The 23398-nt window shown below is 37.4% G+C and overlaps 1 protein-coding gene across 1 annotated transcript in view; it reads left to right on the top strand.

Moving 5' to 3' along the window:
* The first annotated feature begins 807 nt into the window (after positions 1–807).
* The window catches only part of SYAP1 (synapse associated protein 1), a 28252-nt gene continuing 5661 nt past the window's right edge, over positions 808–23398 (top strand). The window contains exons 1-6 of the mRNA XM_074192364.1: positions 808–1144; positions 7038–7156; positions 8052–8118; positions 9105–9178; positions 16304–16443; positions 20308–20456. Of these exons, the coding sequence (XP_074048465.1) occupies positions 970–1144; positions 7038–7156; positions 8052–8118; positions 9105–9178; positions 16304–16443; positions 20308–20456 (724 nt within the window). The 5' untranslated portion in view covers positions 808–969. The remainder of the gene's footprint in view (positions 1145–7037; positions 7157–8051; positions 8119–9104; positions 9179–16303; positions 16444–20307; positions 20457–23398) is intronic.

Here is a 23398-nt window from a genome sequence, read left to right as displayed (position 1 = left end):
CTTGTCATGGCATAGAATGAAGGACAAAAACATGATCATCCAAAAGGATGATGTTAAGTGTGTTCTGATAGAACATAGGCTATCTGTTGATATTCATTGCTTTTGCTACATAATTGACCTCCTTTTCTACCTTGCTGAAGGAAGTAGGTGGTACAATGGATACAACACTGCCCACTCCTACCCCACCCCGGTCAAGAAGACCCGAGTTCAAATTTAACTGCACCTCACTAGCTATGTGATCCTGGGGAAATCACTCCTATATGCCTTAGTTCCATCATCTGTCAAATGGGGATAATAATAATAATAATAATAATTATTATTATTATTATTATTAATAGCACCTGGTTTGTTGTGAGGATGAAATAAGATAATAAACGTAAAGTGCTTAGACCATAGGAAGGACTACACAAGTGTTAGACTGTGCCTAGTGCATAGTAAGTGCTGTATGATATTAATGTTGTGATCATTATTATCATCCCGGGGAAGAGCCTGTAGAAGCACGTGGCAGCTGCCCCAATTGAGTATTTTTTTTTCTCTAAGGATCTCTACATGTTGTCCCATCTGCCACCAGTTGAGTATTACATTTCTAAAGGGTTAGGTATTTTGGTTTCCTACAGCGCCCGTAGCTGCGCGGTGACTAGAGCGAGGGCGTGGCCAACGACGCGGTTACCAGAGGTCGTCGCTGCGTCCGTGCCTACATGCTAGTATAACGTGCATCGACATCCACCAATCCTCAAATCGACCTAAGGTCAACGCCCACCACGCCGCCCACGCCGGAAGTGACGCAGCAAGCTTTGGCCACGGAGGAGTGAGGCCGGGTAGAGCGGCCGTTCACGTGATCTGCATCTGAGCAGCTTCCGGCGGCTTCCCAGAGACTGCGAGTTGAGCCCGGAGGCATCGAGAACGGCGGTTGGAGCCGGACTCTGGGCACCGGTCTGGCAGGCGGCCGCCCGGGGCCAGGCGGGCGGGATGTTACGAGGTCTGGGCAGCTGGTTTGGCTTGGAACAGACGTCGGCAGGGGCTGATCCTCCGGCCCAGGCTAGCCCCGAAGAGGCGGCGGCAGGGAGTGAGCCGGAGCGGCAGCCGGGGGACCCGCGGGAAGGGGACGAAGAGCCTCTTCTCCATCAGGCCAAAGGCCTCGGCAGTGAGCATCCCCGAGTGGGGCGGGGTGGGGGCTGGGGAAAGGAGGGGAACGGAGCCGTAGGGGCGGCGCCGCTCCCCCTTCCCGGGCCCGGGCCACGGCCTGGACCACGGCCCGGGCCAGAGCGGAAGGGAGGGAGGGAGGGAGGGAAAAAGCCAGCAAAGAAAGCAAGAAGAGAGAGGAGGAGAAAGGCAGGACGAAGATAAGACTTAATTAAAACACCTGCCATGGCCCGGGTGGGCCCCCGGACCCTGGCGGGGACGACCTCTGGTCTGGCTGCCTCCGGGGCCTACTTTGTTTAGAAGATATTTAACGTTGGAGAGTCGTTTGACGCTCCACCTGGAGCAGGCAAGGAATTCACGAACGTCTCTGACATTGTTGAGGGCTAAACGTGGCACTGAGCCTTCGAGAGGTGGCGAGTTGGAAAGGTCAGCGGATGACCCGGAACTGTGCCAGAAAGTGTATGTTTTTCCAAGTGGGGGAAGGGGGACCAACTAAGATGGGGAAACATGACAGGGGAAATCACCCAGGACAGGTGAGAATCTTGTTATTGTTTTTTTTTTTTTAGCAGAAGACCAAGAGGAGATGGATCTGACTTGAACAGAGATTTTTGGGTTGGATAGGTGTAGAAAAGGATATTGGGAAACGTATAGGACAGGTAAAAATACAGTATTATATTTTTGAGGACATCGGGAGGACATGAATCTGACACAATCAGAGAGTTTAGGTTGTGTAGCAGTAGAATATGAAGTTAGATGGGGGAGTAGAACTTTTAAAAGAGTCTTAAAAAACCAGGCAGGCTTTATTCAGTAGGCTGAACAGTCATTAAAAATACTTTGATTGGGGCGGCTAGGTGGCACAGTGGATAAAGCACCGGCCTTGGAGTCAGGAGTACCTGGGTTCAAATCCGGTCTCAGACACTTAATGAGTGGCAAGCCACTTAACCCCATTTGCCTTGCAGAAACCTAAAAAAAAATACCTTGAAATCCACTTCTAAAAACCATCTGCTTAAATGCAGTCTTCTCTTTCAGGCAGGTGTTTATTTCTTTTTCTTTATTTTTTTTTAAGTTTTTGCAAGGCAGTGGGGTTAAAGTGGCTTGCCAAGGCCACACAGCTGGGTAATTATTAAGTGTCTGATGCCGAATTTGAACTCAGGTACTCCTGACTCCAAGGCCGGTGCTCTATCCATTGTGCCACCTAGCCACCCCTAGGTGTTTATTTCTGTAAAATATTAAAAGCCTTCTTTGTTACTGGCAAACGTATGGCCAATGTTTTTATACTTTGGTAATAATTTCCTACATTCTAGATTTTGTTTTATAACAGACCTTTTTATGTTGTAAATGCTGCAAAATAAGAATTGGGTACTGTTGGTGAAATTTAATGGGTTTTTCCATAAAGATATGTTGACAAGAACTTTGTAGAATAGATAGTAGTGTCAGATTCTGGTTATTTATTGATAGCTTTTGCTTCAGTTAATCATATTTTCTCACAATATTTACTTCAGCTAGGAAAAAAAGTTATATCAAGTCTTCTTATCTTTTCCATACCTAAACATTGCTGATGAGACGAAATGATAAAATAATAAGACAGTGGTTTGACTGGACATCAATCTGCTGTTTGTTCCTGACCATCTACCTTATTTTTGGTTATTCTTTTGTCCTAGTTATGCTAAAGTTCATATTTTAAATGACAGAATGACCTTTTTCTTTGTTGATTAAGATGAATAGAACTTGCTGCTGTTGTATGAAGATATAACAGATGAATTAAAGGAACTATTAGTTACAGACTTAACTTTTAAAATTACTAGTTCTAATGGGCTTTATTCCTTTAATATTTCATGTATTATAAAGATTCTTTCAGCAAATACTTCTCAAACACCTTATCCTTAAGTAACCTGGAGACCTGCAAAAGATAACACAAGATATTAATACCCTTGGGGAGCACTTCAAATTTTTTGGAGTAACAAATGATCTGCCAGTCAGATGTTTAATATTAATAATATTTTAAGCAAAATATTTTTATATGAGAAATAAAAATGGGTTCCTCATAAAATGTTTTATACATAATGCTTTAAAAGTCTGTGTATTTTAACATATAGTAGGTTTTGTATCAATTTGTAATTTTATTGGTATACATTTGCCCCTAATTGTTATTTTGTCAGACAATCTCATGAGTAATGCTTAGCACTGGAAAAGGAGTTATCTGCACTCTGCCAATTCAAGTTAACATTTTATCTGCAAATTATAATCTTCTCAGAGCTGTTTTAGAGATTGACTTATCCAGGGCCACAATCAGTGTATGTGGGAGATCCTTATAAGTTAAATAAAAAGTTCTTTACCAGTTTTGTCACCCCATTAGGTATTAACTTTGATTTCTATTTGTAGTATTTGAGAATTTGATTCCATCAGTGTTTAAGCCCTTATTTGTTAGACATTGTGCAAAGAGCTAGGGATACAAAGAAAGGATAAAAAAAAAAGTTACTGCTACCAAGGAGTCAGAATTTAATGGAGAAGACATGTGGATAACTAGATACATCCAAGATCTGTACAGAGTGGAGGAATGAAGGTTGTTTGAGATGGAAAGCACTGGCACTTTGGTGCATGAAGAAAAGCTCCCTGCAGGCCCCTGAGCCGAATTTTGCCAAACTTTCCCTGGGGATAGTGAGTGCAGAAGCAGAAAGGCAGGAGGTAGAGTGTTGTGTTAGAGGAACAAGCAGTCCAGGACAGCTACATCCCAGAATCCAAGGAAGAAAACAGCTTATACTCTAAGAAACATGAAGAGGCCTGAAGGGCTGGATTATTACAAGTTTTAAATGCCACCAGAGCTCCTTGGGCAGAAGGGCAGCACGGTCAGATCTGTGCTTTAGAAAACAGCCTGGCAGCTGAGTAGAAGTTGGGTTGGAAGAGGAGGGGCCTCAGGGCAGGCAAACCAGTGCAAAGGCAATGAGGGCCTGGACCAGAGCTGGTACTCGTCTAAGTAGAGAGAAGGGAAAACATGTATGGGAGTGAAATGCTACACTACAGACTAAAAGTGCTGCGTAGCCTACAAGTCAGGGAAACTTGGGTTCAAGTCTTGCCATTAACCACTTGATGTCTCAGTGCCCTATGCAACTTCCAGTCTATATTAATAATAGGCGAGAGTTTCCTTACTGGGAGCAACTGACTTTCTAGAAGTCCAAGTCTAGCCCCATAATTAGATAGAATGAACACCAACTATAAGTACTAATCTAAAATACACATGATATTAAAAGACTAGAAACCATCAAGGCTAATAAAAAATATATAACAACTTCTTTAATTCATTTTCTATGTATTAACACTATTCAATGAAGAAAATACCATGGATCGTTTTAAGTGGGAATTTAATTAGCCAATTTTGTGAGGTTGGATTGCAAAAAGCGTAAGTGGAGGAATCTCCTATACAGAGTACACAAGGATAATCCCAACAAAAGTAGTTATTCACAAATGTTCACAAATGAATCCTTGATCTGTGTCTACGTGGACACTCCCTCCAATGGTACAGATCAAAGTTTATCCATGCCTTTTTGTCCTATATAATTAATTGTAGTCCAGCCCCCTCAGTCATCTTACAGGGAAACAATTCAGCAACTACTGAGAAGTGACCTGACAATTCCTTCTGTAGATGCTGTAGCCCCCAGGACCCTCTCAGCAACCATTAAGGAACTATAAAGGAAGATTCTTGCCTTCAAAGTGTTTGGTCATAGAAATGGATAAGATTTTATCAGTGCAGTTCACATTAAAGAGGTTACATTACTATCCTACAGATCCTAAGAACTATACCCTAAGGACCATAGAACCTTCCTATCTAACTTGTGACAGAAAGCTTTCTATATAGTCTTCTTTCATTAGATTTCCTGAGATCAGGAACTATGTGCTTTTCTGTTTTGCACCTAGTAAGTATTTGATAAATACTTACTTGCCTTGCCCACACTCACACTTGCTCAAAGCCTGGACCATACTACAGCCCCCAGTGCCTTCTCTTCTATCTTCTCTCCCTCCCCTCTCCCTCATCTCCAATTCTTAGTATTCTTGAAATGATCGGTTTACCTTTTATTTACTAATCTGTGTATCCTCTATAGAATGAAAATTCCTTGAAGAAAGTAATTTTTTGGTCACTTAGATGTTTGTATTGAACTAGATTAAGTGAAGGTTTTGTGAAGAAACAGGGTGCTATCAGAGGAGAGATTGAATATGCTAAAGAGGGGACAATTTGAGGGAGCAAAAAGACATGAGATTAGAGAAGGGACATCACCTCTTGATGAAATGGGAGGTAAAGAAGAGGGGCTAAAAAAGAGAAAATGAAAGAATTCATGCCACATGATAAAGTGAAGGGAATAAGTTATGGATAAGAGTTTAGGAAAGTTTGTAATAGCTGCTGTTAGAAGTTTACTTGGAAATCAAAAGGAAATCTAGTCAGCAGTTGTATTTGTCTGCTATGTGTGCTGTGAAAGCCTGTCTAAAGGCAAACAATTTGTTGGATTTCTTTTAAACCCATCTTGAATTTTTGTTCTTAGGATTGAATGTTTAATGAGGTATGAATTAAGATAATACCTCATGGGGGTGGCTAGGTGGCATAGTGGATAAAGCATCGGCCCTGGAGTCAGGAGTACCTGGGTTCAAATCCGGTCTCAGACACTTAATAATTACCTAGTCTTGTGGTCTTGGGCAAACCACTTAACCCCATTTGCCTTGCAAAAAAAAAAACCTAAAAACCAAAACAAAAATAAAAGATAATACTGCATGGTTACAAGTCATGGAATGCCATGATCCAAATGACAAAGATTTGGAAAGGTCTGTGGTAAGGAAGCTGCATCTACATAGCAAAGCAGCACAGCTTGGTTAAGATTTCAGGACAGCTCTGGTGCTCCTTTGCTGTGGGGTCTATTTTCTTTGGAGGACATGGATAGGAATATGTCAAAGTGAACAGGACTGGATGGTTTGCATTCTACATAGATGGAGAGCGTAAATCTATGAGATCACAAACTAGCAGAATGGAAGTAATGCATGCAGATAAACATATGTGAAAGAGGCACATTTCTCCTCTCCCTCCTCATCTTAGCAAAAAATAACTGAACTGTAGCGAGTTTCTTTGTTCCCTTTTGTTTGATTATGTAGTTTCTGCGTAGTTCTGTGCTCAGCATGTCTTAGTTGGATTTTTTCAGTAGCCTCCTAGTTGGCTTCCCTGCCTACAATCTCTTTACTCTCCATTTCATCCTATACACACCATTGTCAAGTTAATGCTCCTAAAACACAGATGTTACAGCATCACATACACATCCTCAAAAATCTTTAGTGTTCTTTTGCCTTAAGAAAAAAAGATAGAAGTTCCTCCGCCTGACTAAAGCCTATCTTAAAATGCCCTTCCTTCTCCTCTCAGGCTTCAGGAAGTCTTAATCTTGCTTCAGAGCACAACTTAGTTGCCTTCCTAGATAAGACCTATGCTCATGTAGGTATAATGCACTCTCTTTTTCTTGAAATATGTACATTTTTATATATACAGATGTATATAAATATATATATCTGTATATGTATGTTTGTGTGTATATGTGTGCGCGCGTGTGCTTGCATGTATATTAGTTTGTATTTACTTAATTGTGCACAATTTTCCTTACTGGAGAATGTTTCCTGAGGGGAAGGACCTTAATTTTTATCTTCGTGTTCTCAGTAGTTAGTGCAGTGTCTACGTCCCATGAATAATAAAAATATTCTGTTTGTTGACCTTATATGGAAATTTCTTCCCTAATTAGCAATAATGTTTCAGAATTTGAGCTACCTGCAGAGTTGTTTTTTTTTTTTTTTGAAAGGAAAAATCATTAATCTAGTAAGTACTTGAATGAAGGGCAGATTAAAACTTACTTATTTTTTATCATTGGCAGATTATCTATTTAACTTTGCCACTGCTGCTACAAAAAAGATAACTGAATCAGTTGCTGAAACAGCACAAACAATAAAGAAGTCAGTAGAAGAAGGGAAAATAGATGATATCATTGATAAGGTACTATTAAAATATCTATTGGAATGTTGAACCCCATGAAATTAATCAGTATCTGAATTATTCTAACTATATAATTGGGGGGGGGTTAAGTCCAAAATAAAATATATTACGTATTCTGATATTTTTCTTTAATGCTAAGATTCTTGGGGAGGGGGTTGCTTCATTTATGTAAAAGTCTTTAAAATACAAATTAGCCACTTTAATAATTTCAACCATCATTTTACAATGTTCAGATTTTTATAATTTAGTTATTTAATGTTATTTCGGATTCCAAACCATGCTGTCATCCCTTTGCATAATCAAATAACATTTCTTATGTATTTGAAGTCAGAGTCCAATGTAATCAATTCCAAAATGGAAATTTGTTTGCATTGATTTGAAACAAATAGGATATTGTAAGGCTTAGGAATCTTGTTTTATCCTGAGATTTCCCTCCCCCACCCCCTCTAATATTAGATGTGAATCAGTGAGTTGTAGTGGAAATCATAGAATTTGAAATTGGAAGACCTATATTTGAGGTTACTAAGTACATATAGTCACTTTTCTTATTTAGAACTCTAGTTTCAGCATCTGTAAAATGGTAATTGTATAGCCTACCTCAGAAGGATATCATAAGAAAAATGGTTTTTAATTAGGTTGTATAAATAGATGACATTTTAAATAAAAATGAAATACTAAGCTAATTTTATTTATACATAGAGGAAGAAAAATCCTCAAAGTATGATTCTGAAGGTTAAAAAAATACTGTGTACTTTTTAATTCTAATTTTGGGAGGAAAGGACTTATTTTTCCCCCCACTACTTTCTCAATTGAAAAAAAATTGTCATATGTGCTTTTTATCTTTTTAAGTTTAGTTTGACTATTTCAAGGTAATGTGGCTTTATATTTTTTATAGACAATTATAGGAGATTTTCAGAAGGAACAAAAAAAATTTGTGCAAGAACAACATACAAAAAAGTCAGGTATGATATTTCTCATATATGTCTTTTTAGTATATTAACTTTCTGTTTTAAAAAGTATTTTCTAGTTAAAATAAGATTATTTAAAAGTTAATTTAGTTTTCTTTTTTTTTCTCTTAGCATGTATAATTTGAATGCAAAAGATTTTAGACCTATTCCTACCTAAAAGTAACTTTATTTTGGCTAGATTATGATGATATTCCTATATAATCTCATACTATAGTAAATATTGTTTACATTCTTATATTACTTTAAAGTGACTTAGTGCACAATTTTACCACTTGGTGGTGCTATATCAAAACTAGTTTATTTTTGCATCAAGGAAAGATAGCATAAAATAGCGACACTTTATCAGTACCAAAATTTAAAAAAAATCCATTGGTATAGATAATTTTGACCTATGGTTAACATTTTGGGCAACTGCCATTAAGTGGACAACTGCTACGATGAGATTGAAATTAATTAATTAAATTCTACCTCTTCTTGGTTACCCTGAGTGAAGAGATTGTTTATTGCAGGAAATGAGATCATCCTCTAAGAGGTGCATGTTGGGGGAGGTTGGTCATTCATAAGTTGGGTATGCTTGGGATCTTTCTGTATCCTTCACAGGGAGCTGGATCTCTAATACTCTTATAGTCCAGGACAATATATAACCAAAAAAGATACCTTTAATACTTTTTAGCTCAGGGCAGAGTTTTCTCTTTGGCTTTCTCTTTGTTTAGTTGTTGATATTCTCAAATATTAGTTATAGTTATAGTCATAGTTAGTGCTCTTTCAGCTTCTTCACTGCTGTTTTCTGTAAGTCAGGTATAGTCCCTTCTCTTCAGATGCGAATACAGCCAATTTTAAGTTGTTTATTATTAGAACAAAATAAGTAGATTTTTACTGGGTGTATTGAAATTTTCTTATTCTGTATTTTGTGTAATCAATATAATTCATGTAATTCACTTATCATGACCATTTTTATAGGGCTTTTTTTTAACTTACAGAAGCAGCAGTGCCTCCGTGGGTTGACAGTAATGAAGAAGAAACAATTCAGCAACAAATACTGGCCTTATCTGCAGTAAGTTTCTTGTTGAGTCAGACATTACCTGCCATGCCATATGTGTGGTCATATACAGTTTTCACTCAACATTTTCTTCTTCATACATTGAATATTCCATACTATAGACAATAATGTTAGATATATAAGATTTCTCTGAAGTATTATTTGAAGACTGAAACACATCAGTATAATGGATCTGACACTTAGGAGTTGACCCGACTCTGATCCCTAAACAGATCATGTCACCTGTCGGTGCCTTAAGTAATTTTTAAGACAATCATTTGAAGGACAGGTGCAAATTTTCGGTAGTATCAGAAGTTTCTTCACCTGTAAATTTCTGTATCAAAGAAATCATAAGTGTGGTTCCCCTAATTTACCCTTACCCCCACTATTGTATTTTAAATTAAAATGGTGTAGTGGATAAAGCACTGGCCCTGGAGTCAGGAGTACTGGGTTCAAATCCGGTCTCAGACACTTAACAATTACCTAGCTGTGTGGCCTTGGGCAAGCCACTTAACCCCATTTGCCTTGCAAAAACCTAAAAAAAAATGGTTAGAATCCAAGGGGAAGTGAGGTATAAGGTTGCAAGATAGAACTGTAACATGAGTAAGTGTAACAGAACTCCAGGAATACAAAATTACAAAAGAATTCTTTATCTTTCAAGGTACAATATAATATAAAATAAATATCTTAATATAGTTCTCAAATGTAAAACTACATCTTGATTTTACAATTTAATTATTTTCTAACCCTGTTTACCTATTAGACTTTGAGTTGAACATTTTCAGAATATTTTGAACTTCCATCTTATATTTGTTTTTTTAATTGAGCAGTTTACAATAAACATTCTATTACATATTTTGATTTTAGTATTATTTACATAAGTAGATACAGTTGACTCATTAATTCATAAAATCTATTAACTTACCCCAAAGTATAATCCTTAAATGATCAAAATAAATATCAGCTTTTTTAATAATTTTTTTTATTTTTTCCAATTACATGTTAGGAAAGTTTTTCACCATTCATCCACATTCATATTATAAATTACCCATTTTCCTACTACCTTTCCTTCATGCCCCCTCCCCTCAGTGGCAAATAATCTGGTAAAAGTTGTGCAAGTGCATTTGTGTTTAACGTGTTATTTGTGTATGAGGAATGAGGACTAAGGGAAAAGAAAGAAACCATGGGACAGGAAGGAAAAACATTAGAGTAGTTTTTAAAAAAGTGAACATAGAATTCATTCAGATTCTGGGAGTTTGGGGGGGGGGAAGGTCCCTGGATGACTTTGTCTATAATAGTCTCCCAGGATTTTCCTTGCTTTCTGAACTGCTGAGAGGAACTACATCCATCATAGTTGAATATCTGCTTTCTTAAAAAGATGTAAAATGTACTTTTAATAATTTTATCCATTTGTAAGTCAACCTTAATTTTATCAGGGACTGCCCATCTAATTTCATTAGACCTCAGTACTAAATTATCTCTAAATAACAAAATCTTTGTAGATTAGTTGTTTTCAAACTTTTTTGTTCATGTCCCTTCATTGCTTAAACAAATTGAGACTACACGTGTGTGTGTATGTGTGTGTTTGTGTGTGTACATATATGTGTGTGTGTGTGTATATTTGCTTATTTGTAGATTATATACAAATATTACTATACTAATAATTATGGGCTAATAAAGCTATAGACTTTGAAATGATGCAACAATATTTGATTTAAACATCACTTGTGAGCCACTGAAATTTATTGAGTAAAGTAGTACTTCAGGAAAATCACTTTGGCAACTGTATGAGACTAGATCAAAGAAGAGTCTTTAAGAGAGTATCAGGTTCAAATCCGGCCTCAGACACTTAATAATTACCTAGCTGTGTGGCCTTGGGCAAGCCATTTAACCCCACTGCCTTGAAAAATCTAAAAAAGAGAGAGAGAGTATCAGGGTAGAGTTTTGTAATCATGTTCTATCATTGACAATAAATTAAGGCAAAGTAATATGCATTACACAAATCCAGACAGGGCATCCTAGAATAATTTTAAGAGGAAGAAGGCATTCAGCTGGGAGAATTAGGAAATGCTTTACAGAAATGGTCAGTACCTGAGCTGAATCTTGAAGTCAAGAAGGAGATTGGTAGGCCAAGGGAGAGAAGAAAAAGGTACTTTAGTCTTTTGAAATAGTCCATGAAAAGGCTCAGAGGTAAGAGATGTCATAAAAGTTAGTCATCTACTTTACCTGAAATGTAGATTTTGGGAAGTTAAAAAAAAAAACCACCGGCTACATACCAGGATCTGTGCTGAGAGCTTTACAAAAATAGCTCATTTTATCCACACAACAACTCTGGGAGGTAGTTGATAGTATTATTCCCCATCTTGAGGAAACTGAGGCAAACAGAGGATAAGTGACTTGTTAGAGTCACACAAGTAGTAAGTGTCTGGGTCTTACTGATTCAGACTCAGTACTCTTATCTATCTACAGTGACACATAACTACCACAGAGAAAGGAAATCATATGAAAAAATGCTGGAGAGGCAAGTTGGAGCCATGTTGTAGAAGACCTTAAGTATAGATTGAGGAAATTTTATTTTAGTGTGGAGACAGGGAATCATTAAAGGTTTTTGAAAAAGGGGAATTGACAACATCATACCCGTGTTTTAGAACATTTTTTTGGCCACTTTTCTCATCAAGAGAAACAAGTCACAGAAAACCCAACTAAGATAAGGCAGTGATGGCCTATACTAGGGTGTAACCATGTTTCTAGCAGAAAAGAAAAGTTTTTCAAAGTAGAATCAACAGGACTTGACAGCTGATTGGCTATAGGAGGTGAAAGAAGAAAGAGACAAAGATAATTGCAAAGTTACAAATCTGGGTAACTGGGAGAATGGTGGCACTTAACAAAATTAGGGAAGTTTAATGAAGGGAAAGATTTAGGGAGAAAGTTAATGTCTTTAGTTTAGGTACCAGCAAGCTATTCAGGTGAGACATCTAAAAAGACTGGAACTGGACATATAAATTTGGAAGTATCTGCATAAAGAAGTTAATTCAACCCTAGAAAATAATGGGAATGTGAAAAGGGAGAATGCCAAAAGAGGAGTGTCCAGAGCAAAAGCACCTTACTACAGCTGGAAAAGAAGACCTTGAACAAGACTGGTGAGTCAGAGGTTAGATCATTAGGGAAGAGCAGTTTTTGTGGAATGATAAGATCAGAAGAGGGAAAGAAGAGAAAGTAGAGGTACTTATTGCAAATGGTCTTTTCAAGGAGTTTAGTCACAAAAGGCAGAAGAACTCTGGGTCAACAATGGGATAGAAGGAAAAGTGAGGATTTTTAAGGATGAGAGAAATGAGTACATGTAGAGAATGAGGCAGTAGGCAATGGAGAAATTGAAAATAAGTGCTAGAGCAAACAAAACCACTAACCAAGATCAAAAGAAATGTAATAAATTGGGAAACAATTTTTACAACTAGTGTTTCTGACAAATGACTCATTTATAAAATATACAGAGGGGGCGGCTAGGTGGCGCAGTGGGTAAAGCACCGGTACTGGAGTCAGGAGTACCTGGGTTCAAATCCGGTCTCAGACACTTAATAATTACCTAGCTGTGTGGCCTTGGGCAAGCCACTTAACCCCATTGCCTTGCAAAAAAACCTAAAAAAAAATAAAATATACAGAGAACTGAGTCAAATTTATTTTTTAAAAAAAGCCTTCCCCCAATGACAAATGTTCAAAGGAAATGCAAAAGCAATTTCTCTGTTAAGGAAATCAAAACTATAGTTATATGAAAAATTGCTCTAAATCATTATTGATTAGAGAAATGCAAATTAAAATATCTCTGAGGTACCACCTCACACCTTTCAGATTGATCATTATCCTTTCTGGTCATATTGGCCAATGTTGAAGGGGATGTGGGAAATTTGGGACACTAATGCATTGTTGGAGGAGCTGAGAATTGATCCAGCCTTACAGGAGAAAAATTTAGAATTGCGCCCAAAGGGCAGTAAAAATGTGTATACCAGGGGCAGCTAGGTAGGTAGTGAATAGAGCACTGACCCTGGAGTCAGAAGGACCTGAGTTCAAATGTGGCCACAGACACTTAATACCTAGCTGTGTAGACCTGGGCAAGTTACTTAACTCCATTGCCTTGCCAAAAAAACCCTAAAAAATGTGTATACCCTTTGATCCAGCAATACCTGGATCTGTCTCCTGAAGAGATTATGAAAAGGGGTAAAAACCCCGCATATACAAAAATTATTCATAGCAGCTGTTTGTAGTGACAAAGAATTGGAAATTGAGAGGGTGTCATCATTTGGGGGATGACTGAACAAATTGTGGTATATGTATGTGATGGAACACTATTGTTCTGTAAGAAATTAGGGATGGGAATTCAGAAAAGCCTGGGAAAACTTGTATGAATTGATACTGAGTGAAATGAGCAGAACCAGAAGAACACTATAAACCTTAACAATAACATGGGGTGATGATCAACCTTGACAGACTTGCTCACTCCATCAGTGCAATAATCAGAGACAATTTTAGGGACTCTGTAATAGAGAATACCATCTATATCCAAAGAAGGAACTGTGGAGTTCAAATGAGGACTAAAGATTATTATCTTCAAGTTTTTGGCAAGTGTTAAGTGGCTTGCCCAAGGCCACACAGCTAGGTAATTATTAAGTGTCTGAGGCCGCATTTGAACTAAGGTACTCCTGACTCCAGGGCTGGTGCTCTATCCTCTGCACCACCTAGCCACCCCCATCTTCAATTTTTAAAAAGTTGACTTATGAATTGCACAGTTACTATCTCTATTATTTTCTTTCTTACTTATGGATTTTTTTTTTGTCTCAAGACATTCAATTTTGATCTATGCATATCATGGAAACAAATGTAAAGACTATATCAGATTGCCTTCTGTTGGAGGGAGGGGGGGAATTGTAAAATTCAAAACCTTGCAAAAATGAATAGTAGAAGCTACTATTGTATATAATTGGAAAACAAAACATTTATATGATTAAAAAAAGAAAATTAGTGCTAGAGGATGACAGAGGAGGCAGTCTGTTGAAAGATGGAGGAATAAGATATCCTCAGTACGTCAGACAAGGGTGAAAGAAGAAATAGTGGCAAAAGTCATAGGAATGATATGAGAGAAGTGGAAGTTTACAGTTAATCTGTAGTTTTCTATAAAATGAGGCAAGATGGAGGTTTGAGAAGAGAAGAAAGAAAAAGTTTTGAATATTTACTTATTGAGCAATGACTCTTATTCCTACATATTTATTTTTTAAAATTTATTTTTATTAAAGATATCATTTGAGTTTTACAATTTTCCCCCAATCTTGCTCCCCCCCCCCCCCAGAAAGCACTCTGTCAGTCTTTACTTTGTTTCTGTGTTGTACCTTGATCCAAATTGGGTGTGATGAGAGAGAAATCATATCCTTAAAGAGAAGAGAAGTCTAAGAGGTAACAAGATCAGACAATAAGCTATCTTATCTGTTTTTTTTTTTTCTGAATTAAAGGGAATAGTCCTTGCACTTTGTTCAAACTCCACAGCTCCTTATCTGGATACAGATGGTACTCTCCTTTGCAGACAGCCCAAAATTGTTCCCGATTGTTGCACTGATGGAATGAGCAAGTCCTTCAAGGTTGAACATCACTACCATGTTGCTGTTAGGATGTACAGTGTTTTTCTGGTTCTGCTTATCTCACTCAGCATCAGTTCAATTCCTATATATTTATATTAGTTCCTTATATATCTTCTATATCAGACTATCAGAAATTGGCTGCAGACTTCCAAGTTAACTATCATTTTGACTTCATTGATCTTGTTTATTCATGTAAAAGTTTTTCAGTTTTATATAATCAAAATTGTCCAGTTTGCCTGCTGAGATGCTCTCTATCCCATTTTCCAGTCCCTAATTTTGAAGGTAATATTGCCCTCCCTTCTAATTTGTTTATGATAGGACATTTTATATCTAGATCATGTAGTGAATTGAAACTTATTATGGAAATTATATGTGAAATGTCATCATTTCCCCCAGATTGCTTTCAGATTCTCCCAGGGAATGATTTCTAAGCAGTGTGGAGACTTGAAGATTTTTATCAGTAGAACAGAAAGATGGAGAATGACTGGGGAGAGAAGAATACTCAATAGAGAAATTTCCTGGTGGAGACCTGGGATTAAGGGCACAAATAGAGAGAGATAGCACTGATAAAATAGAAGTGCAGCTTTATCCTCTGAGACTACAGGCAAGGACATAAGGACCAGAGGTTTTGAAGTGTGAAAGACCAGAGATAAGGGAGCTTGTGGTAGATAGCTTCAGTTTTCTTGGAAGAGGAGGAGACTATCCTAGCTGCAGACATGAGTGTTAGGGCATTGTTGGGATACTGCTGGAAAGCTTTGAATAAGCTGCTTTAGGAAATGTAATGGAAAGTGGATGGGAATCAAAAGAAAGAGTATAAGCATATAATCACATTTGATTTTCTCAACATCTCTGAGACTTAGATGCCCTTTTTACCTCCATTTTACTTTAATAGCTTGTTTAAAATTACACGAAGATGTTGGGAACACTGTATAGCTAAAGTGAGACAAATAGCTTTAACTTAATCAACTTTAATGCAGTAAAAATGTTTTTAAGACATTCTGAAAGTAAGTGATATAATAGTTTACATGTATAAGTTGTGAAACATGGAAGGATATCATATTTGACAAAAATTTGTTTTCCCTTTTTTATTTTTTAAGATTTCCTCCTTTTACTAAGAATTAATTTTCTAACAGAATTTAGTGCTTTTTATATTAATTTTTTCTTTACACAATTAGCTTAAGCAAAGTCTGATATTCTTATGACTTAAATATTTGAGTTAATTTCTGATTCCATGGCCAGTGCTCTGTCCACTTGGTTGCCTCACAACACACTTTTGAGGAGGGATAAAGTGAAAGAGAGAGAAAATGGAATAGATGGAGGGAAATACAGTTAGCAATAGCAACTGTGGGGAAAAAATATTGAAGCAACTTCTCTGATGGACTTCTCTATCTTTGGGGGGGGTTATGTTTACTTTTATCACAAGTCTATTGTAATGTGTAAATAAATAAAAGTATTTGGGTTAGTTATTTATATTAATTTTATCATATGTATTTCTTTATCTTCCTATTAATTAAAGGACAAAAGAAATTTCTTGCGTGATCCTCCAGTGGGTGTTCAGTTTAATTTTGATTTTGATCAAATGTATCCTGTTGCTATGGTAATGCTTCAAGAAGATGAATTGCTGAACAGAATGAGATTTGACCTTGTTCCTAAACAGTAAGCACTGTGTACTTTATTTTTTTTATCTTTTTTTCACTATGTACTTTAACTAAAATTTCATAACTTGTTTATTTTTTAGGTATCCTTGAAAGCCTCTTGTTTAGTACTATCTGTTATTGGAAAATATGTTTATTTGAATGTGACAAATCAGAATTTTTGTGCTTCAGTGACCTTTAGGGATTATCTAGTTTTAAGATATTATTTTATAAATTTAAAATGGAACTGCTTAAGATTCTGTCGATACTGAGTGGCAAAGGTGAGATTATTTTCCCTTTTTTGTCATGTGTTCAAGCAAACCACTCTTAGTTCCTTGCATTGTTGTTGGTACTCAGTAATGAATATTGAATTGAATTATTAAATGTGCTTCATATATTGTGGTTATCAAGTACTTTCTTCTCTGTACAAGTTTCCCTGGAGACATTTTTGTTTCCTATTATCCCTCTTATAATATGGTGCCAAGAACTGAAGAAAATATCCTTGAAGTGGTCTCCATAAGGACAGGAACCATGTCTAAATTGTTGTCCATATAAGGTATAAGGGACACTGCTAAAGAAATTTACTTTTTTAATGGGGGAGAATACAACAGAGTCTCTGCAGAGGGCAGCTAAGTGGTACAGTGGATGGAACACTAGCCCTGGGTTCGGAACCTGAGTTTAAACTTGACTTCAGACATTTGACATTTACCAGCTTAACTCTGATAGCCTCATACCCAGACCATCTCTAGTCATTCATTCTGGCCACTGTACCCAGATGGCTCTGAAAGAGAAAATGAGGCTAGTGACTTAGCATAGAAACCCCCTTACTCAAATCCAAGTCATGTACTTGTCATGGCATCCACCTCCCTGATGCCATAGTCTTCTTTGAGAACAAAAAGGCAAACATCATGCAAAGTACTTTCAAGAGGAAAAGAGCAGTATCAGCTGTGGGCATTGGGGAGGAATTTGTGTTGGAGTAATCCCTGAAATGCTTTGAAAAGAGCTGGAGGTGAGGAATAAGGAGTATAGTCCAGATACCAGGGGTAAGGGGATGGGGGTGGAGAACCTATGCAAAGGCACGAAAGAAGGGCAGGCAGTTTTGCTTGAGATCAGCTGGTTGGTCAGTTTGTGTGGAACAGACATTATGTAAAGGGAAGTGACAGCAAGTGAGGCTAGAAAGGCAAATGGAAGTTTAGATTGTGAAGGGCTTCATTGTTGACCCAGTGTTTTTCTTGGTTCTTCAGCCATAATAGGTGCTGTATCAGCAGCACCTTTTAAAAGGTTTATGATTTATATAGACACTATATTTCTTCTAATGCATCCTTAAAATAGCATTCACTTTTCTGGCAATCATCTCATTCCATCTCAGAAATCTTAACTCTGATTCCTTATCATGATGTGGAAATGACCCCCAAGTTCTTAAAGGGTGGACCTGCATATTTTTTACCTCTTGTCATGGATGTATAGTATGCACAGTGAAAATGTTTTCCATGCCCTATTGTCAGGTAATCTCTAGCATATGATTGCTATTATCATTTCTCTCTATGTTTTTTCCCCATTTTTAACACCTTGTAACATAAAAATAATGAACTTCAGTTTATTCATATCTAAAGTAGAAATAATAATACCTCTAAGTTCTTGAAGGATTAAGAATCCTACAGTAATATACATAAGCATTTTGCAAAGTTTAGTAAAGACTCTGTCATGAATTCATCTTTGATATCCTATATTGCTCTTCCTGCTTCAAATCTTCACTTTTCAGTCCTTTCCAGTCTACTCCCAACTACTTCAGTGACATATAACTAAATCACAGATCTGCTTCATTCCTCTTCTGATCTACAGACTTCCTCTGTTGGGTATTGAAAGCTCCTCACTGTCTTAACTCCAATTTAACCTCTCCAGATTTATTACTTTTATTCTGGCACTCTTTGGTCCAGCCAGTCTGCCCTCATAAATGATATCTCCTTTACTATCTTTGCACCTTTTCACAGAATCCACCATCCCTGAGCACTTCTAGCTCATATACTTCTCTTGATGTGTAGATCTTCCCTTAAAAGAGGCAAAATCCTTGAGAGCAGACATTGTTCAATTTTTCAGTCAGGAAATATCTACCATATTCTAAGCACTGTGCCAAATGCTAGGGATACAAATACAAGGAATAAAACAATTCATTCTCTCCATTAAAATAATGTATCCAGTAATTACCTATATAAGTATAAATAGAATAAATGTAAAAAGTAGACAAATCTAGATTGGAGGAAAGGTGATACTTGAGCTTTATGTTGAAGAAAGTGAGGTGGGACACAGCCCATTCCAGGTATGAGAGACAGTAAGTATACCAAGATTCAGAGGCAGGAGATGGATTGTAATGCATGAGGAACTGCAATTGCAGAGTGAAGGAAGAGAGTTATATCCAGTGGATCTGGAAAGATAGGGTGGGACCAGGTTCTAAGGAACTTTAAAAGCTAGAGGAGTGACATGATCAGATGGGTACTTAAGGGAAATTACCTCAGTAGTAGTCTGTTGGATAGACTGAGGCAGGAAGATCAATTAATCTGTTGCAATAGCCTAGGGTAAAGGTGATAAAGGGATGAACTAATTTAATTTAGGTCATCTATGAGAAGAGGTAAGGGATCAGATGTGAGAGAGATTGTGGAGGTAAAAACAGTAAAATTTGGCAACTAGTTGGATATCAGATGAAAGAACGTGAGTCCAGTATTAATACATAAGTTATAAAGTTGAAAGACTGGAAGAATTTTTGTGTCTTGGACAAAAATAATGAAGTTTAAAAGAGGGAATGGTGTTGAGAAAAAAGATAATGAGGTAAATATGAGATGTCTCTCACATTTCCTGTTTGAAATATCAAATAGGCGCAATTAGTGATCAGGTGCTGAAACTCAGGAACAAGACTAGGGCTGAATATGTACATTTGTGAATGGTCTGCATAGAGGTGATAGTTAAACTCCTAGAAACTTACATGGTAACCCAAAGAAAGAAGAGAAAAGGACAAGTAAAGAAAGAATCTTGCTATAAACACTCATAGTTACAGGATCTGACATGGATGAAAAGCCAAGATAAGAGATAGAAAAGGAACGGTCAGTTGGATGAGATAAGAAACAGGAAAAAGAATATTGTCATAAAATTCAGGGAAGAGATTGTATTCTGAAGATCAAGGTAATCAGCAGTATCAAATGTATCAACTATGTTGAGAGAGTTGGGGACAGAGAAGAAATTAGGTCTGACAATTAAGAGACCATGGATGGGTTAAAGAGAGCAGTTGAGTGATAAAATTAAAAAATTTAAAGAGTTAAAGAAAAAGAGAAACTGCAAGAAATGAGGCTAAGTTGATTTTTCAAGATTGCAATCAGGATAATGTCCCATTTAGCCCGATCTCATCCCCTTGCTAAACCATGGCCCATGAACAGTAGGGTTTCAATGCTGAATGTTTTTCTACAGCTTGGTGGTAAATAAATAAATAAATATTGACTAAATATTGTATTCCTGGAATGTTTACCTTACTCTAAACAGTACTCTGGAAATTTCTAGGATATATACATATACTTTAATTTATTGACCTCTGGTCTCCATTCAATTCAATAAACATGTATTAAGTTCCTGCTAAATGCCAGGCACTGTGTTTAGTCCCTGGATTACCTGCCCTCAAGGAGCTTATAGTTTTCTTGGTGTTAGGACTTCAGAGATGGAGCTCAGATTATTATTAAATCTCATAACCTACAGGGGTATTCTTTCTCCTATGTTTTCTACTGTAATATTTTTTATTTGCTACCATAGAAAGATCACTGTTCAATTTTTGCTATTTTGTTCCTTTTTTATTCCAAAAAATGAAAAGAATGTCTTTAATATCTTTATTCATGTTTGTCTTCAGTGTAAAAGAGGAAGTGTTTTGGAGGAATTATTTTTATCGTGTCTCCCTGATTAAACAGTCTGCACAGCTGACTGCGCTGGCAGCCCAGCAGCAAGCCGTGGGAAAGGAAGAAAAGAATAGTGGCAGAGAAAGTGACTCACAACTCTCAGGTACTTAACTTCATGAAAATAATTTTTGCTATTTTCTTAAAACAAATAATGTTGAGACTTCTAACATGTTACCTTTATAAAACTCAAATGATAGGATTTTAATTTTTCCTAGAAGTAGAAGTCACTTTTTACCTGCCCTACCCCCTCAGCCCCCATATCTTGCCCATTAACTGTTGATTCTTCAAATTTTTCTCTTTACTCTTCCAGTTTCCCAGTTTCTTCATGCTTAGGACATGTCTCCATTATTCCTCCAAACATCCTGCCCCAGTCTACCTTTTTTCTTCCTATCCTCTTAACTTTTGTTTTATCTTCTTTCTTTTTTTTAAATACTTTTTCTCCTCCACAGTGACTCTTTCTCCTTTCTTTTTTTTTAATTTATTTTTTTATTCTCATTTTGTACAAATTTTTTTTTACATTAATAAAATAAGCTTGTTTACAAGTAAACAAATTACCCCTCCCCCATAAATATAGATAGATTTGCTTGGACGAAAAAAGTAAAGGGGAGAGAGAAAAAATTAAAATTAAAAAAAATAATAGTAATAATTGTAGGTATGGCCAGGTGGCGCAATGGACAAAGCACCAGCCCTGGAGCCACGAGCACCCGAGTCCATATGCAGCCTCATAAACCTAATAATCACCCAGCCATGTGACATGCAAGCTACCCAATCCCCACTGCCCTGCAAAAACCAAAAAGAAGAAAAAAATAACAAAAAAAACGACCCAAAATAAAATAGTAATAATAGTAGGGGTGGCTGGGTGGCAGACAGAATTGGCCCTTGAGCCAGGAGCACCTGGATTTGAATCTGGCCCCAGACACCCAAAGATCACCCTGCTATGTGGCCCCAGGCAGGCCACCCAGCCTCACTTGCCCTGCACCCTTCCCAAAATAGTAATAACAAAAGATGTGCTTCAGTCTTTGTTCCAACACCATCAACTCTGTGGGTGGATCACATTATTTATGATAAGTCCATCACAAAAGTTACTTCCATATTTTTCACCATTGCCATTGCTGATTGCAACTCCCTCCTTTCTTATTTCTCCACTACCTTGTACTATATTTTCTCTCTCCTTTCACTCTGACTCTGCTGTAGGGTCTCTGAGTTGTGCAGCAGACAGATCCCTGGTCCTGGGGCCAAGAAGCCCTGAGCCCCCATACCACCTCTTAGGCCCAGAATCTACCTGGCCCTGTGGTCCTGGGCAGGCCATCAAATCCCAGCCCCTTGCAAGAAGTAAAAAAGAAAATGTGCTATATCTGACCACTCTCCCCCCATGGTCCATCCTCTCCTCCTTTATTCACATCCCCTCCCCTTCCCCCTGCTCCCCCCCTCCTTCTTACTCCAGTTGTCTATACCCCATTGAATATATTTGCTGTTTGCTCTCCTAGCCATCTCTGATGAGAACAAAGGTTCCCTCATTCCCCCTTGCCTTCCCCTCTTCCATATCATTGCAATAGCTCATTGTAATAAAGAAAAAACTTATTATATGAGATATCTTGGCCTATTCCTCCTCTCCTTTTTCTTTCTCACATTACATTTCACTTTTTTTCTATTGACTCCATTTTTACACCATATTTTATCTTCGAATTCAGCTTTCTCCTGTGCTTCAACTATAAAAGCTCCCTCTACCTGCTCTATTAACTGAGATGGTTCATATGAATATTATCATTATCATTTTTCTATACATGCAGTTCATCCTCATTAAGTCCCTCATATTTCCCCCCTCTCCTCCAATCTCCATGCTTCACCTGAGTCCTGTATCTGAAGATCAAACCTTCTGTTCAGCTCTGGCCATTCCAAAAGGAACCTTTGAAATTCCCCTGGTTCATTGAAAGTCCATCTTTTTCCCTGGAAGAGGACATTCAGCCTTGCTGGGTAGTTCATTCTTGGCTGCATTCTAAGCTCTTTTGCCTTCCGGTATATTGTATTCCAAGCCCTACGAGCTTCCAGTGTAGTTGCTGCTAAGTCCTGTGTGATCCTGACTGCAGCTCCACGATATTTGAACTGTGTCCTTCTGGCTGCTTGTAATATTTTCTCTTTGACTTGGGAGTTCTGGAACTTGGCTATAATATTCCTGGGGGTTGGTTTTTTTGGGATCTCTTTCTCTGGGGGATCGGTGGATTCTCTCCATTTCTATTTTGCCCTCTGCTTCTAGAATATCAGGGCAATTTTCCTGTAGTAATTCTTTGAAAATGATGTCAAGGCTCTTCCTGATCATGACTTTCAGGTATTCCAATAATTTTCAAATTATCTTTCCTAAGTCTGTTTTCCATATCAGTTGTTTTTGCAATGAGATATTTCACATTTTCTTCTAATTTTTCATTTTTTTTGGTTTTGAAGTATTGATTCCTGATTTCTGGTAAATTCATCAATCTCCCTGAATTCTATTCTTTGTCTGAAGGATTTGTTCTCCTCAGAGAGTTTTCTTATCTCTTTTTCCATCTGGCCAATTTTTGTTTTTAAAGCATTCTTCTCCTCAATAACTTTTTGAACTGTTTTATCCATTTGACCTAAGCTGGTTTTTAGCATGCTAATTTCTTCAGCATTTTTTTTGGATTTCCTTGACTAAGCTGCTGACTTCATTTTCATGTTTTTCCTGCATCTCTCTCTTTTCTTTTCCCAGTTTTTCTTCCAACTCCTTCATTTGATTTTCAAAGTCTTTTTTGAGCTCTGTCATAGCCTGAGCCCAATTTCTTTTTTTCTTGGAGTCTTTAGATGCAGGAGCTTGTGCTTCCTCATCTTCAGACTGAGTATTTTGATCCTTCTTGGGCTCATTTGCAAAATATTTCTCAATGGTCTTCCTCTTGTTTCTTTGCTTGTTCATTTTCCCAGCCTAAGCATGTTTTTTAGGGTGCTTCCTGAGCTTTTGGGACACTCCCACAAGGATCTCAGTGTGTGAGGTTCTGTCCTCCCTCCTGGTCTGTGAATGACCATAAGTGCCCCCCT

Source organism: Macrotis lagotis, chromosome 6 (genome assembly GCF_037893015.1).
Source record: "Macrotis lagotis isolate mMagLag1 chromosome 6, bilby.v1.9.chrom.fasta, whole genome shotgun sequence".
Taxonomy (NCBI): domain Eukaryota; kingdom Metazoa; phylum Chordata; class Mammalia; order Peramelemorphia; family Peramelidae; genus Macrotis; species Macrotis lagotis.
Note: the sequence above shows the minus strand (reverse complement) of the source record. Positions and strands in the feature narration are given on the sequence as shown.